Source organism: Pomacea canaliculata, linkage group LG12, assembly GCF_003073045.1.
Source record: "Pomacea canaliculata isolate SZHN2017 linkage group LG12, ASM307304v1, whole genome shotgun sequence".
Taxonomy (NCBI): Eukaryota; Metazoa; Mollusca; class Gastropoda; order Architaenioglossa; family Ampullariidae; genus Pomacea; species Pomacea canaliculata.
In genome coordinates, this window is record NC_037601.1 from 2,262,311 (window position 1) to 2,278,215 (window position 15,905).

A 15,905-nucleotide genomic window follows, 5' to 3' on the forward strand; every position below is an offset into this window, starting at 1 on the left:
CTGGAGTCCGTGGCGCCAGAACACCACACAGTTGATGATGTTAGACGGCAGGCCGACAGCGACTACGACAGGCTTGACGACACAGCTCAAGATGAAGGCCGCCAACAAGTAGTCTCTGTGAGAGAGTAGGTCGTTTGGATTGTCCCATGGTAGAAGGCTAGTCTTGACTTGACTTGTGTTGGTCATGGTCAGGACTACTGTCCTGAAAAAGATGGAAGTCTTGGTAGGACAAGTCAGTGCGAGACAGAGAGACAGCCGGCTAATGACTGCAGTTCTCTACTCATGGACTGACCCCACCTAACCACTCACTGGACCAAACTCAAACTCAGAACAATGGCGCTCGCAATGTGTTCCGTGCAATGTTATGCTCTTTCTCCGCGAGCTACACTGGCTGACAGTTCATACTCCTATTTGCAATAAATGTGGACACTTTTAATGAATTTGTTTAGAAAAACATCTTATTTTAGTTTTGACTGCGGAAATGAGAAATAAATAAAGTTAAGTATTGATACATTAGTGTGTCGTTTGAAAGTTGCAAAGCGTCTTACAGACAAATAGAAATCAGCATTTACCTGATATTATTCTCGCCATGTACAACAGTCTGCCATCATCGCACACTTGGTCATCCTTTTATAGCAGTTTGTTTCATGCATTCCTTTCATCTCTGTTCTTCTTCACAAGTTTTTAGTATCACACACACTCATGCACGCATAATCATAAGAGCAGATATGTACCCACCCACCTACATACCCCACACAAAACACAAAACATTCAGTCACCCACATACTTTTATTTATGTTTACAGGGAGTTAGGGAGGAATACTCCACCAAGATTACATGTTCTTCAGTTATGAGGCCCGGATAAATATACAAAGTACGGACACTGAACGACTCTTGTCTAAATTTACATTTGCGAAAGTTCATCGTTTTCAAAACATACAAACACACAGACGATGGCTGCTAAAATAAAAACAAAGTATGGCGAGAAACGTGTCGCAGCAATTTAACGATCGTTATAACAATCCTCTACAAAATCTCTATCGTAAATATCTTGTGCCCTTCGCGATGAAAATGATAAGTTTATTTCATCGCCTTTATTGAACATCGGATTCGATGGATTTTTTCCCTTCATAAATATACACGCCATCGAGAAAAAAAAAGAGTATATGTAATAGATATCTTTTTACCAAGTTTTTATTTGCTGATAATCAAATAAGTTTTTTGAACTGTCACAACTTGTTTTCTCTAGTTTTTAGTTTCTTGATAATTAAATATTCTTAAGACCTTTACAGCATGTAGCTTGTGTTTGACTCAAGGGTATGATTATTGTTTCTAGCAGCCCTCTCTGAAATCACTCTAGGATGAATCTTTAATGTGTAAATACCCACTCGCAGGTTATCTCTAGTCTTCATGGTGCTGTGTTGTTTTTTTCTGTTTAAGTTTTCTTATCAAGCGTCTTTATTTGACAGTGCAGGTGTATTCAAGCTTGAAAGTTCCATTCACTTGGATGAATGTGAGTGTGGAGGTGCATACCACACATCGCAGGTTTCTGTTGAATTATGAACTCTTGTCTTCGTTGTCTGCAAGGAGAATGAGAACCCAGTGGTTACAGTCCCTCTGCTAGAACCGGAAGGTGTATGCACTGTGGAGATGAAAGACACGAGTACATATTTACCACAGTCACATTTGAGAGTGTGTGGCCTGTGAAGAAATCATTACAATTATCGGACAATTAAAGACTAACAAAATTACTGTGGTAGTTTTCTTTATGTATCACACAAAGCTGCCTTTTTCTCAGAAATTCTAAAAACCATCATTAAATAATTTTTTAAAAGTTTGTATATGTTAATATAGGACAATTAGCATAAGTAAAATGATTAATGCATTAAAGTACAATGTTGGCTTCCTAAGTGACAAGAGAGGGTATGTAATATACTTTGTTCTTAGTCTTAACCACAGGTCGTGAGCAATTAGTGCATCCTAGCAATGCTTCTTTCTGTTTCATTGTTTCTAGTCCAAGCAGAGGATGTGATGTGTCCAGACTTTGATGTGGTTCAGAAGCTCGTGTGGACGGAGAAAGACAAAGAGTTAGTGTTCTCTTACAAAGATAGGTAAGTGTAAAAATCCATTTTAATAGGTTTGTTGTTTTCCTGTGCTTTTTCTTTTACAAATATATATCAAATGTTTGTGCAGAAATTTTGAGAGTTTTGAAACAAGAAACCTTTTTCCAGACCTGGAAAATAAAGTTTTGAATTTAGACATTTGCCATAAAGTCTGGAAAAGGTGTGGAATTTCGGTAAGACAATGCGATTTTATAAATCAGTATTAGCAATTCCAACGAATTAAAAAAATGTTCAATCTGTCATTTTTTCAACTTTTTTTTTATCAAAATGAGGGGCAAATTGTCGGACTGTTGGCACATAACCATACAATGCTCAAACGCGCCTATTAACCTTAACGAACGCCAACCAAACTCCAAAATTAATTTTTAAAGGTTTTCAAAGTACATGCTTTATTCTGCATGAACCATTTTCTTTTCTTTTTTTCAATCCGAACAAATATTTTTACACTACCGACAAATGAATTATAGAAAACCCTTTTAAAGTTGCATGGGGAAAAAATAAATAGAAGAATAGGGTAAATAGCACGGATATCATAATCTGGCAAAACAAACACAGTGTACACACACACGATGATAATTATATCTAAAGTAGTATTACCATTCTCGCTTATTATCGTGAAAATCAATGTTGAAATGGGGCAACCGACCGCATCTCTAACGGTGCAATGATGCTAATTCCGAACAGAAACAAAAATCGATTCGATACTTTAAGGGGAGAGAATTAATAATCCCTGAATGCTTCTATGCTTATTATAGGTTATCTCTTCTTGCACGGTGTGCAGTATTCAAACCATATAGAACAGTTTCATACATATGTAAGCGGAAAACATAAGCTATGGTAGATGGTTCACATCGTACATAATTATTTATGTAATTATATTTGCAGTGTCCTGAGTAGAAGCAGTAGCAGACGAATTATTGCCCAGTGGAGTGCTGTCCCTTAGTTGACATGGTGGAAGCCATGATTTCACGCTTCTGTAGTGACTGCGGCAATGTCGGTTTAGAAAAGGGACAAGCATGGGGAGTGTCAGCTAAACAACCGCACCAGCGTCTGAGGGCTCAGTGAAAATAGGGGTTGGCACAGTACGGGTAGGATAGAGTTATATACACTGACATGAGACTCCATCGAGGGTCCACATCACCGCACAGGTGGTGTTCTACCTGATGGATGTGCAGTGACTAGTGCAATGGCTGAGAGCAGATCGTAGAAATGGGGAAACCATAGACACCTCCGGCAGCCTGTAATGAGGGGAGAGAAGAATTGCCGCTTTTACGACTGAATGCGCCCACCCCGGGTGGCATGAGTGGTGCCGCCAAGTTTCTTCCAAATCCACGGGACTACAGGTAACATTGCAGCACCTAGTCGCCACCACTTTAAACTGTGTCTGTGAGCATTTGTGCTTTCGTCTCAGTTTCTTTTGCATCCGTTAACAAAATTGTCTTAAGGTATCGGAAAAGCGTGCGAGAGTTCGTAAGGATATTTCCGTAATTAAAGATGTTACAATGTAGAGAAACAACTGGATAATAGGTGTGCTGTGGTTGTCACTAATTGTGATCCCCCTCCACCTGACATTACCGAGTATGGTGGTCACGTTTGACTTGTGTTGTTGCTGACCAAGGCCAGACATCTAGGCCTGTTCTAGGGCATACTACTATGTGTGGTGCGGCTTATTGTTTAGTGACATTGACAGCAATGCCGAAGCTTCTCTGAGAGAAATCCGGAGGTTATGTTGTGTGTGTGGGTTAAAAACGCTTGAAGCTTGTTCTCAGATAAACAATGGAAACTGAATCTTTGCTTGACACTCATTGGACTCACGAACGGTTTCATATGAAAACTTCGGATAATAGGTAAAGCCTTATTGAGATGGTCATAATCTGTTGCGTTGGCTGAAACCGGAAATTAATTCCAAAAATGTAATACGAATACTTCAAAGGGCTGAAATCACAATCTGTAAATACTGTCATGAACGTGTATTCATAAAGTTCCTTTTGTGTTAATCGTTAGAGAGAGTAGTTTTATTTTACCGACAGCAAGAAATAAAAGGTTACAGTCTGTAAATCATTTTACTTTAAAGTTTTTGTGACAATCATCGAAACGTTTTCATCAGCATGCATCTTTTTATGTTGCTAGTGGATGTAGATGTCTGCAAAAATGTGAAGGAGGGTTTGAAATGTGTGGATTTTTTTTTTAACAATTAAGATACATCATTTTCTTAGTGGCTGTCTAAATGTTGAGTCGATAAAATTAAAATAGTCATTTTGAAAAGAAAACGTTGAAAATATAGTTAGAATATATATTATAAGCATTTACTTATTATTTAATTCCTTGGGAAATAAGTAACAGCCATGTAACGATATACAGAATAAAAAATATTCTGGAACAAAACAATCTAGCGGCTTCACGATTCTCAGTAAATCAGAAAAAACGAGGGAAAGCAAAGAAATTGACGATAAGATGTTTTTTTCGCTAGATAGCAAGTCAGTTACAATTTGAGATGATACTTTCGCCATCTGTGGTTGGCATTTTCACCACCTCGTCATCCCTTTCCTAAATTCACTCTGCTGTCGCACCACAGGAACTCTTGCTCGGGAGATTTTTCTAAATGTTGCTCAGTTCCTTACCAACAGCTCCTACCTCGTGTCTTCCTCCAAGCTTCCTTTGCAGCAACCACCGCACATGTTTGAAACATCTTTTCGAAAGCGCGTGGACCTGTTGAAGTACACGAAGAAGCCTACAGAACTATTGATATAAGGCAGGTGATAGACGGCAACAATGGATGTCCCATATAAATTATAGTATTGGCCCGCGAGAGAAAACTCTTGCACAGTCAAGGCGGCGAGGTAGAAGACGACCCAGGGTATGGTGGTCAGGATGTAGAAGCTGGACACCATCACCAACATCTTGGTCACAGCTGTGTGCTGACCTTGTCCTCCATCATTACAGGAACTCGTCGTCTTCCGCCATCTGACGGCGGCTCTCAGCTTGACCACAGTCAGGCCGGTGGACAAAGAAATAATAAAAAAGGTCGCTGTGGGTAGCACGCTCATCATCACAATGTTTTCAAAGACTGTGAAGAAAACTTGATTCTTCAGGTACAAGTCGGAGCTGACGACTCCCATCTTGGATGTGCTACTGTTACCGGCAGTTACTACAAACCGTGCGGGCATTGTGAAGAAAGCTACCTGGGAAAAACATCCAATAAAAACCATGACGACCGACATGTTGCGAGTGCTGATCAAAGAGGCCGCCTTCAAGGGAAACGTGACACACAGACAGCGTTCTACGGCTATCACCATGGTGATACATCCAGAAGCAGTGCGAAACCCCTGACTCACTCCGGAAAAGTACGCTTGAAAGTAAGCATAAAAACCATCGCAGGTGACGGGGTCAATTTTTTCTAGATAATAACTAATACTAAACAGTGCTGTCATAAAGATCAGACCGAGGTCCGCCACAGACAGCGCCAAGAGACAGACGTTCATGCGGTCCTGGAGTCCCTGGCGCCAGAACACCACACAGTTGATGATGTTAGACGGCAGGCCGACAGCCACGACGACAGGCTTGACGACACAGTTGAAGATGAGGACTGCCATCAGGTAGTCTTTGTGAGTGAGGAGGTCGTTTGGATTGTCCCACGGTAAAAAGTTAGTCTTGACTGCTTCATTACTTGTGTTGGTCATGGTCAGAACTTCTGACTGGAAAAAAACGCTAAATAAAGCGAGGATAAAATATTTATAATGGACATTTATTGTTGCTCTACGAGATGTACAGTAGTGTAGACTACTTCAAGTTCGCACCTTTATCAAACAGTCAGTGCGCGTGGCTTGCCGACTGGATCCAGTGATGTTCTGTGTTCAGTCAGCGTGGACTGAGCTCAGTGAAGGGTGCAGTACAGGGGCTGGGGGATGGTTACTCCGAACCAACAACTTAAACAGCTTCCTAGCGAAACAGCCGGCCTTGTATATATATATATGAGCTAGTATATGGAGAGAATAGTCTTGTATCAGCTGCTTAGTTCATTAATGCAGTTCTCAAAAGGTTTCTAAAGAATTTGTGAACACACCATTTAATACAGTTTACAGGACTGGTTCTAAAGCGAAGTTGTTTCCAAAGCTATTAAAGCTGGAAGTTTGTCAAAATTTTTCAGCAAACAAATCTCTTTTTAGTGATTGTAGAGATGAAAACTACAACATTAGTCATCTTCAGTAACTGCATTAACTGTAAGTGCCTCCTTTGAAAGTTGCAAAACAAAAGTTAATATTTACCTGATGATGTTCGCGTCGTATACAGAGGTACACTGGCCTCATCACACACCTTGTCAGACATTTATAGTAGCAAGAGCCAAGAGGTCGATCATGTTTCATTCATTTCTTTTGTCTCTATGGTCTTCTATTCGACCATCATCAGTATCACACACACACGCATTCACACACACACACACAGCCCAGAGGCGTAGAGCAGCATACACTCACCCACACACTTTTATTTACATGGGATGGAGGCGAATGAAGCATTAAAGCAGAATCTCCACAAAAGATAATTATCAGTCACACATATATGCAAAGCACAAACACTCAAAGCGAGCGACTAGCAGAACAAAATTATTTCCTCCCCTCAAACATACGCCCAGACAATAGTTTTTAAAGGTAAAACAAACAACGATGAAATGAACGCCAACAATTTCATAATCGTTAAAATAATTCTTTTCAACAGAAATTTCACTACAGTTATTAAAACACCGCCCTAACGATTCGGTATACAATATTATAAGTAATAAAAGTTTTCTTTTTCTTTGAAAAAATATGTTGCGAATCCTTCTAGCAAAGAAGAATCTAGACAAAATACCGACAGCACCCTCTTGCAAATCAGTTTCGTGCAGTTATTTTTTTAAGTTTGCTGATTGAAACGCTGGCATCGTGGATCTCAGGATCGTGCCATTCAGTTTCTGAGTACAGCGAGGGGTTAAGGGAGATGGTGGTTTATACCCAGCCAGCAACTACGGGTATATCATGGCCAGGCAGCCAGCCCTGTAAACAGATGTCACATGCAGATAAAGAACAGCGTGCCCAAAACGAGAGTTGAACCCAGGACAGCCAACCATCACAGTATTGGTGACAGGCGCTGTTAATTTATTTCTAAAAATAGATCTTTGTACTATTGCTCATGTAATAGCTTACCTTCTTCAAAAAGAATTTATGTACAATTTATTGCACAACAAACAATGATGACATTAAAACTATATCTTCTGCTGAAATACAAATTAACAGAATGATACAGAATGTTCCACAAGAATGGAAATATAATTTCAAAATTCAAACTTTAAGGACGATGATATTCTCTCACCTAATAAGAACTGTACACAAAGCAAAAGGTTTGCTTTACTAAAATTATATCTAAAGGAGTAGATAGGTGCTTCAAATGAAAAACATTTGAATTAAAGATGTTTTTATTAAAGATAAATCCCTGTTGTGATCAGTTTTCCTTTGCAGTAAAATAAAGCAAAAGGAGAGATTTGAAGAAAGTATAAATACATTTATGGAGTTTATATCACTCCCAAAAATCTTATTGTAGGCATACAATGTCAGAATCTCCATACAACATTGGAACATTATTCTGGAGGATATTAGACAACGTATTAGAAAAAAGTCTACCATACTACAAAGTTCTAAGTTTATGTGTTATCAAGAATAACATCACAAATGTCTGAAAGCAGCACTTTGCACAGTATCTCACGATTTTTTTTAATCGTTAGGGCATGTTTCTTTATTCCACACCTCTAAACTTCTCTGACTCCGAAAGTACATCCTCAGCTTTTTCCTCTTTCTCAGCATCAGCATCATTGCTGTTGTCATCATGTGATGAAGCACCATTGCAGACATCTTGTGCTGCGCTAGCAGCTTTGGCATTGAACCATGCAGTATTTTCTGATACAAAGATGACTGCAAGATTGTCATAGGGGCTGGGGTGTTCACTTGCATCTGCAAAAACACATACAGAGTGGTTAGTTGGTTTATTTAGTAGGAAAGTGCTTCAACCTTGCGGCGATTTCGCACTAGGGTGGTGGAGGAAACCAGAGTATCCGGAGACAACCCCCAACACCCAGACTGCATACAAGTGTTGCATACATAGAGTGTCCCGTGACGGGATCTGAACCCTGAGCCGCTCACTGCAGTGGTGACAAGCGAGTGGTTTAACCACTGCACTTCCAGATCACGTAAACTGCACTTGTACCCTAAAGTAACCCTGATTTAAAGGGTTATAGTGGTAACCTAATGGTTAGAAAAAAATTGTGCATCATCCAGTCCTTTACACTTGCTAAGCAATATAAACACACATGTACATACAGCAAAGATTACAACATACTGTCAAAAGGCTTTTCGTTTAAAAAGTCAGTCTGGTACTAAGATGAAAAAGAAAAGGATCAAAGGGCCAATGGAGGGAGAAATGAAGCTGATGCCAATAAAGTTTACTGAATCATACTCACAAGAGGAGCTCATCTCTTTGTAGGTGAAATAACTGGACAGGCTCGGCCATGCGCCCAATACTAAAGTATCAACTCCAGGTGTTAACCATGTGCCAGATAATGTTTTTAAATCTTTGGAACTTGAAAATGGCAGTATACCTCTACATTTTTTTCTGCAATTAACAAATGACTTTAAAAACTTTGCATTCTCGTATACCTCAGCAACTTATAAAAAACTGGCATAAAATTCTTTATTTGTTAATACATGTAGTTTATTTATAGTACTTAGCTTCCTTGTTGTTAACTTGTTATTTCAACAGAATTTTATTTAAAAATGATTAGCAGAAAATGTTTTTGGTTTTAAGGCTGTGTTCATGGTCAAATCAAGCTACCCTAAGGCTATGGATTAACTGTTGCTAGGCCAAGTAATAAACATTGGCTCATGCTCAGAAAGTCTTTTCAATGACTAAATCGTTAGAGACTAGTTTCACAGTCTGCAGAGCTGAGACATAATGAAATTTAATACCTAAATTCAGCGTATGGTGATGCATTGTTCTTTAAATATGTCTTCACTTCTTCTTCTGCAATGTTGTCTTTTCTCTGGAGAATAGTGAGTGAGAAAGACAAACGATCCTCTGCAGTAAAACAAACAAAAAAGGAATATTATTTTCCTGAAATGTATTATTCAAGTAATATGGTTAGAGGATTCTTGTAACATCATTTTCTTAGTTATAATTCAACACAAACATTTAGCATGCTACTATCTCCAGTCTTTTAAAATTGTGAAAGTTAATAACCATATTTTTTCCTTTCTTGTCCATACATTTGCCATCCCCTGTTCTGATCGCCAATAAGTGATTACTAGCCTGAGTATATTACATGAAATTGGACCATTGCATGGAGATGAGCTTAATGATGGTTTACATGCAAGTACATGTATGCACACAAGTCCATACATATATACAGAAAATAGGATGTAACAAAATAATATATGATAAATAAATAAAGGCATAAAACATGAGAAAAAGATGAAATAAAAGATCAGACTACCTGTAGGGTAATGCCACTTTCCAGGGGAAAGAACTGTGTCACAGTTGTTGAGCCAGGTAAGGTTTCTGCTAGCTAAACTGCTAAACCATTCCTCAGCTGTAGTCATTGCAGGGAATATAAGAACAGCTACTGCTGTCCTTTCAGGCCATACCCTGCTTGAAGATGCATGCTGTGTGATGACCTGATAAGGAAAGCTGACAAATCAACTGTGGAAAACTGCATATGAATTTTAAGAAGTTATAAAATGCAGAAGACAAGACAATAAGACACAACACTCCAAAAGTACTGTTCTCATTTATCATTGTGGTGTTGTCATTGAACTGTTAGTGTCTCCTGAACTGTGCTGAGTATTTTATTTAATCTACTCTCTTTTCCCCTACATTTTTAGAGCCACCATGACAAACAAGTAAAAACTGCTTTCAAACACCTTGGAGCAGTGATATGTGAACACTGACAGGCAGTATAAAATGCATCTCTGTTTTTGATAATGCAAAACAACATAAATATTACCTTCTACCCAAGTGGTTATACATTATGTATTACATACATTATATACATTATAGAGTAAGAGAAACCAAACAGCGCCCCTTTAACAGCTAAATCATCAAAAAATATCAACAGACCATTACTTTTTTAAAAACTAATGGAAAAAGCTTTAACTGAAATCTCGACAACATAAATGCATATGTGGATGCACGCAATCATGCCGGTGGTTTTTAGGTACAGAAAATCTGATGCCTGTAAGAACAAGACAACACTTTTCAGTGGACACACAAACATCAAAATGTCTAAATATACCTGTGGTGCTATGGCGACAACAGATGCATTATATTCTTCCAGGCAGTCATGTTCTTGCTGCAATAAGTTGCGGAAGTCTGCCAACAGCAGGTCAGGAAAACGCATCAAAAGAAATGCACAAGGGTCCATAGCTGGCTCTGGGAGAACAGGGCTGGCCTGGAGCAGAAGATATTAATGCTTCAGATGTGTGTGTGAAAGCATCAAAAGTATTACTAAAGATATGGTTACTGCAAATACGACAACTTATGTTGATAGTTTCTTGCCTTATAGTTTCATGATCCCCTTCAAATAACCACCACCATGGCAGTCCCAACGGAGGGAGGCTACTCAGCCAACGTTTGTTGGCTTTGCCATCAACTTCTAGCTTTATTGGCTGACCACGGACCACCTGATCCAAGATCTTCTTCTCTAGGAGGAGATAACTTAATAAAAATAATGGAAGTAGACAATTTGTACACAGCAGTCTATGAAAGCACCAGCACTTGAATGTCTCACTTGAATGTCTTCTTCTGGATAAGGAAGAATCTCCTCCCAGGACCATTCGTTAATCGCCTTCGGTCCAGCACCCAGCAGCACGTGGGCTAGGAGCACCGTTAGTCCCGTGACGTCAGCGCGGAGTACCCCCGCGTTACTCCAGACACCGACAAGGCCAGTGTGTACGGCCTTCGTGTGTATTTGTGTTAGTGGATTCTATCTGACTATGGCTACCTCACCTTCATAGGGCTAGCAGCTTGAGGGGTCCGAGCTTGTCCTTCTTGGTCCATCTTCAGCACATCCTCGTAAGTAGGAGGAGAAGCCAATGGCAAAGATGGGTTAAGCGGGTGTGCAGGTGCCATGGCTCCACCTGACACATGAATCTGCCCGTCTCTCTTGCTTTCCTTTGCTGCTTGCTGCTGTTTCTGTGGCTTGGTGCTTGGAGCTGCTGCTGCTGCTGCTGCTGCTTGTGGGAGTGTTGGAAGACCTAGGGAGCCCTCTGGGACGTAGGCACACATGGGTGTATATGGGAAGTTGACAAAGTTCTCGTGACTTTTTGTGCAAGGAGTTATTCCAAATTCACATCGCGTGTATGTTATGGTGTCTCGCGCATCCAGTTCTTTGAACAGAATTAAGAAGAGTTGTGTTTTAAAGATCTGTTCCTTTTATATTTACATAAACAAGGATGGTTATAGCCACGTGATTTTTTTTATTAACCTCGTATTCATCTCCAACAAGCATCTTTGTAGTTTTACATCAGTGTCAGGCTATAGACCACTGACACATTATTTACAAGTTCTAGTAGCTCTTAAATAAATATTAACTTCCATTAAAAATGTTAGCATGGTACCGAAGGCACTACTCTGTTGAGGGGCCTGCGTCGACTTTCTTCTTGGTATAGTACCAATGGCAATGGGAAGCCCCACATCCAGGTTGAAGCCCCAGGGTATTTGCACTGTCACCTAAAGAGTATACAAATTTTGTGAAAATTTTAAATACGGATAATTTTTAATGAATGGCATTCTAATGGTTGTTTTATTTACAACAAGCAAATGTTCTAATGCATCATTTGAACTAAAACTGAAAACATTTCAACGTATCTCAGACACTGCCTGATTGTTCACTGACTACTCTCGAATTACGAAAGACTGGAAGTAAATATTTCATTCAATTGACAAATGTATTTACAAATTATTCATTCTACTGGACTGCTTGTGACAGAAGTACTAACCTGCAGATGCCTTTACTAACACTAAAGCAGCCATTAAGAGAATGATGATAAAGTTTGAATAGACCTGCCTATCGTAAATAGCCTTAACTGTACATGTTAAACATATATTTATTGATTCTCAAGATGATTCCACAGATGAGTGGTTTCACTGTTTAGCTAAATGAGTGCTTTATCAAAGAAACAAGTTACTGATGATGTCTAAAGAATCACTGTAAATAAAGATTACCTTCACTACATTTGCAATTCAGGTAATGGATGAGACCTACCTTGATCATGTATGTAACACAGATGATGTGACAAGTGTTTTTGCGAGTAGAAGGAGGAACAGCAGGAATTTTGATTTGCAGAGCATCTAGTGTGATTGTCTGCCCCTAAAACAATTTCAGTTTCATAATTTTTTAAAACAGAGCAAAACTGTAAACACTAGCTAAAAATATTGATGCAGTAGCTAAAAATATACAGTTGCTTTAAAAAATTTATAACAGTAGCTAAAATAAAATTACCTGGAATAAAATCTCTGATATCAACCAGTTAAAGGCTTGTGACTCATGAACACAACAGAGTGAGGGGCTCAGATTTTGGTTGTTACATTGGCATAAACTAAGCTAGCACCTCCCTTCATCCTGGTGTTCTCTATTATATTTTGCACATGAGCGAGAGAGTGTGTGTGTGTGTGTGCGTGATTTGTAATGCATGTTTGTTTTGAAACATGAAGATTCAGTATGAAACAAAAAGAAATAAAATTAAACTAATGGTAATTATCTGGGCAGAACCTTTCCAACTGTCACTTCTGTTTCCATGGGTACAAGTCCAATGCTGGTTGTTTTTTGTTCATCATTGGCTTTGAAAGTAGTCTGCTGAACGAGGATAATGCTGATTTTCCCCAGGTCTTTAGTACTGTTATTTTTGGCCTCAACTGTAATAACAATTTATGTTTTATATTTTATATATGATAAACATTGGCATGGAGTCTTTAATAACTAAATGATGACTCAAAAGCTCTTATTGAATTCAATTTACAAGTTAAAATGTCATAACTGATTCCCACATTCTGTACAGAAATCTGCAGCAGCAATATTTTATTTGGTGGCCAGGACGAGTGGTGACTAAAATGTTTAAAGATTTTACAAAATAAGGTTATTTAGTCAGTTATAGCAAGCACATAAAAAATTCGTTTGAAAAAATAAAATTGTACTTGAGTTACTTTCTAAGAAAAAGGAGTGTACTATAAAATACTTACTGAAAAGACTAATGGCCTCCCCTGGACAGTACCCAAATTTGTCAGTCTTTGCTGTAAGACTGAGCTGCCAGCATTTCCTATGCCAAGATTCTTAGAGATCAATTTTTCTTTACTTTGTTTCATAGGAGCCTGTACAGAAACATAGCTTACCAATGAAACAACAACTGAAGAAGATAACCTTTCATAACAGAAATACTCAAGTCTTGTTCATTTAAATTCACGTTTAGTGTCTCTGCCTCAATTTATTCTACCTCAAAGAGAAAGGTGTAGTGTTGTATGGTTTGAAATTAATGTGGCCTGGTCATTAGCACTACTGATCAGCTCATGCCCAAATGGATTCTTTTTTAGTAAACTAAAGACATTTAATTTTTAAGCTGTTACAACAATAAATCCTGATCATTCAACGGTTGACACACTCTGTAATATTTGGTGTGGTATAGTCCTAGTTGCTGGCACGATGTAGCATTCAAACAACCAAGCCAGCTAATATCTTGACATAATTATTCAGTAGCAGCCTCCTATCAATGTTATACTGACCTGATAGACTGCTTCGTTGAGGTTGAGTTTACTGAGGACTGTGAACGCCTTGTACCACGTGTTGTTGAGAAATGGGAATGGCTTGTCCACCTCAACCTTTAACCACCAGCGCACTGCCCCATACTCGCCCTCAAATGACGAGGGCAGGTTACTTGCCAGGCAAACGAAAAGAAAACTTCCAACGGTGCACCCCGACGGTCAGTTGTACTGTTTCTTCTTTTCCTGAAACATGATCAAGAAAACTGGTGAAAAAAACTTGATGGACCAGAACGACTAAGTTATTCACAGCCTGCACCTTCTGTATTTGTGACAAAAACCAATTCTTTCTCTTTATCAAGTCCATGACATAAATATCCTCTTGCATCACGACATAGAGCTTGCATCTACCTTTATTCGCAGCTAGTGTGACCACGTGACCAAAGTACTTTTCGCTGCCTATGTTGTTCGAGTTCCAGTCTCGTGTAAATTCTCTGGACCACTTTGTCAGACTCTGGCCATAGCAGTAAATGCGAATACTTTTGGCTGTCACGGGCTCGAGGACATCGAGTACAACCACCCCGCTGACCAGCTCTCCCTCACGGTAAACTTCCTTCTGACCATGAAGTGAAATAGCACAGGACTTGATCTTGCCCATCTTTACTTGAGCTGTTGAAAGTGATTAAAGAATTAGCCAACCAACAGGTCACACAATAATCTTCCATTCTATAGCTATACAATTCATTCTATACTTACAGAATGCAATCTGTAGCTACAAAATAGAATTATATATATATAATGCATTGTATAGCTATAGAGAAAAAATTAGAGAAAATTTCCCTCTTGGCGCCCCATACCTAACGCCTATCTCCTCCTGATTTGGTTGGTTTATTAGTAGGAAAGTGCTTCAACCTTGCTGCGATTTCGCACTATGGAAGGAAACCTGAGTACCCGGAGAAAACTCCCCAACGCTCAGCCCTGTGTATAGGTGTCACACCATAGAGTGTCCCGAGATGAGATCTGAACCCTGGGCCGCTCACTGTAGTGGTGACAAGCGAGCGTTTTAACCACCACACTACCGAATACCTCGTTGCCTATCCCTTCCCACCTCCCCACCATCATCGGACAACCTAAAAAAAAAAAAAAATATTTAAAAAATCGATGGAGGTATGACCTTTACCTTTTTTACAAAACATAGTCCATGACCAAAATTTAAATGAAAGCAATATTCCTGCAACATTTGGCGAGGATACCTTAGGACAAACGGTGGATTGCTGCATGCCTGTCATAGTCTCCACAAACACACATCTCACCCTCCATTAAGAGAGATAACCGATTACTGATCGGTCCAGTCGGGGGGGGGGGGGACCCCCGAAGGTCAACGATATGATCGTGTGTCACATAAAGAAAGAACGTGCTCCGACTCTAACCTTACGCGACAAAGTGCTTTTGTTTTACCACATCGCCCTCGTCCTCTGGTTGGTCGACTTGCAGCACAATAATAATAACTACTACATGTAATGTTGTTTTCTCTTGTAGCTTAACTTTTAATTGTCATCTTATAGGAAACGCTTTTCCATCAAACATTTTAGTGTTGCGCAGTACACTGTTATTTTGAAACTTTTCGAGTTTGAAGGGAATGACGAGGGCAGATGGAAGAAAAGTGTGATAAGAGATAATAAAGGGAAAAAAATGACTATTATCTCCCCCTTGTCATACCTTGTCAGGGACACCAGTCCTCCCTTCCACCTACTGTTGCCGACGATGTTGTTTGGTCCGAAACTGGTCCGAAAGAGGCAGCTGAGCTAATTTTCCGTTTCTTTTCGATGTTTTATAGTTGAAAATGTTGCTCAAGTACTGAGTGGCTCGATCATCCACAATTGAGTCAGTCTCAATACAGGATGAGTGCAAAATATAGATTGTGCATCAGGGAACATGTCATATGTCACATGAACAAAAGCTATTTCACAACGCACTTTTATCATTGCACTCCAGTGGTAGGCGGACTTCGCG

At 39.4% G+C, this 15,905-nt stretch overlaps 1 protein-coding gene across 2 annotated transcripts; it reads right to left on the reverse strand.

The window, feature by feature from the left end:
* Positions 1-6,588: 6,588 nt before the first annotated feature.
* LOC112553272 lies at positions 6,589-15,891 on the reverse strand. Of its 2 annotated transcripts, none has more exons than XM_025220378.1 (14): positions 15,612-15,891; positions 14,304-14,561; positions 13,917-14,138; positions 13,380-13,508; positions 12,913-13,055; positions 12,406-12,510; positions 11,759-11,870; positions 11,148-11,527; positions 10,435-10,590; positions 9,637-9,817; positions 9,113-9,221; positions 8,608-8,759; positions 7,898-8,101; positions 6,589-7,150 (listed from the first exon to the last, which is right to left on the reverse strand). In XM_025220378.1, the coding sequence occupies exons 5-14, from the start codon at positions 12,937-12,939 to the stop codon at positions 7,131-7,133; spliced, it is 1,446 nt and encodes a 481-aa protein (XP_025076163.1). In that variant the 5' UTR covers positions 12,940-13,055; positions 13,380-13,508; positions 13,917-14,138; positions 14,304-14,561; positions 15,612-15,891; the 3' UTR covers positions 6,589-7,130. The 2 variants fall into 2 exon arrangements, with proteins under 2 accessions (XP_025076163.1, XP_025076164.1); XM_025220379.1 differs by lacking the exon at positions 15,612-15,891 and adding an exon at positions 15,073-15,211.
* Between the last annotated feature and the right edge of the window lie 14 nt (positions 15,892-15,905).

Excerpts from the sequence above, each read along its gene's own strand:
- LOC112553272 (XM_025220378.1), bottom strand. The coding sequence starts at position 12,939 with ATGGAAACAGAAGTGACAGTTGGAAAG. Across the intron at positions 11,871-12,405 it reads GTGTTACATACATGATCAAG|GTGACAGTGCAAATACCCTG; the intron begins GTAGGTCTCATC and ends TATACTCTTTAG. Across the intron at positions 7,151-7,897 it reads GGAGTCAGAGAAGTTTAGAG|GGCTGGCTGCCTGGCCATGA; the intron begins GTGTGGAATAAA and ends ATCTGTTTACAG.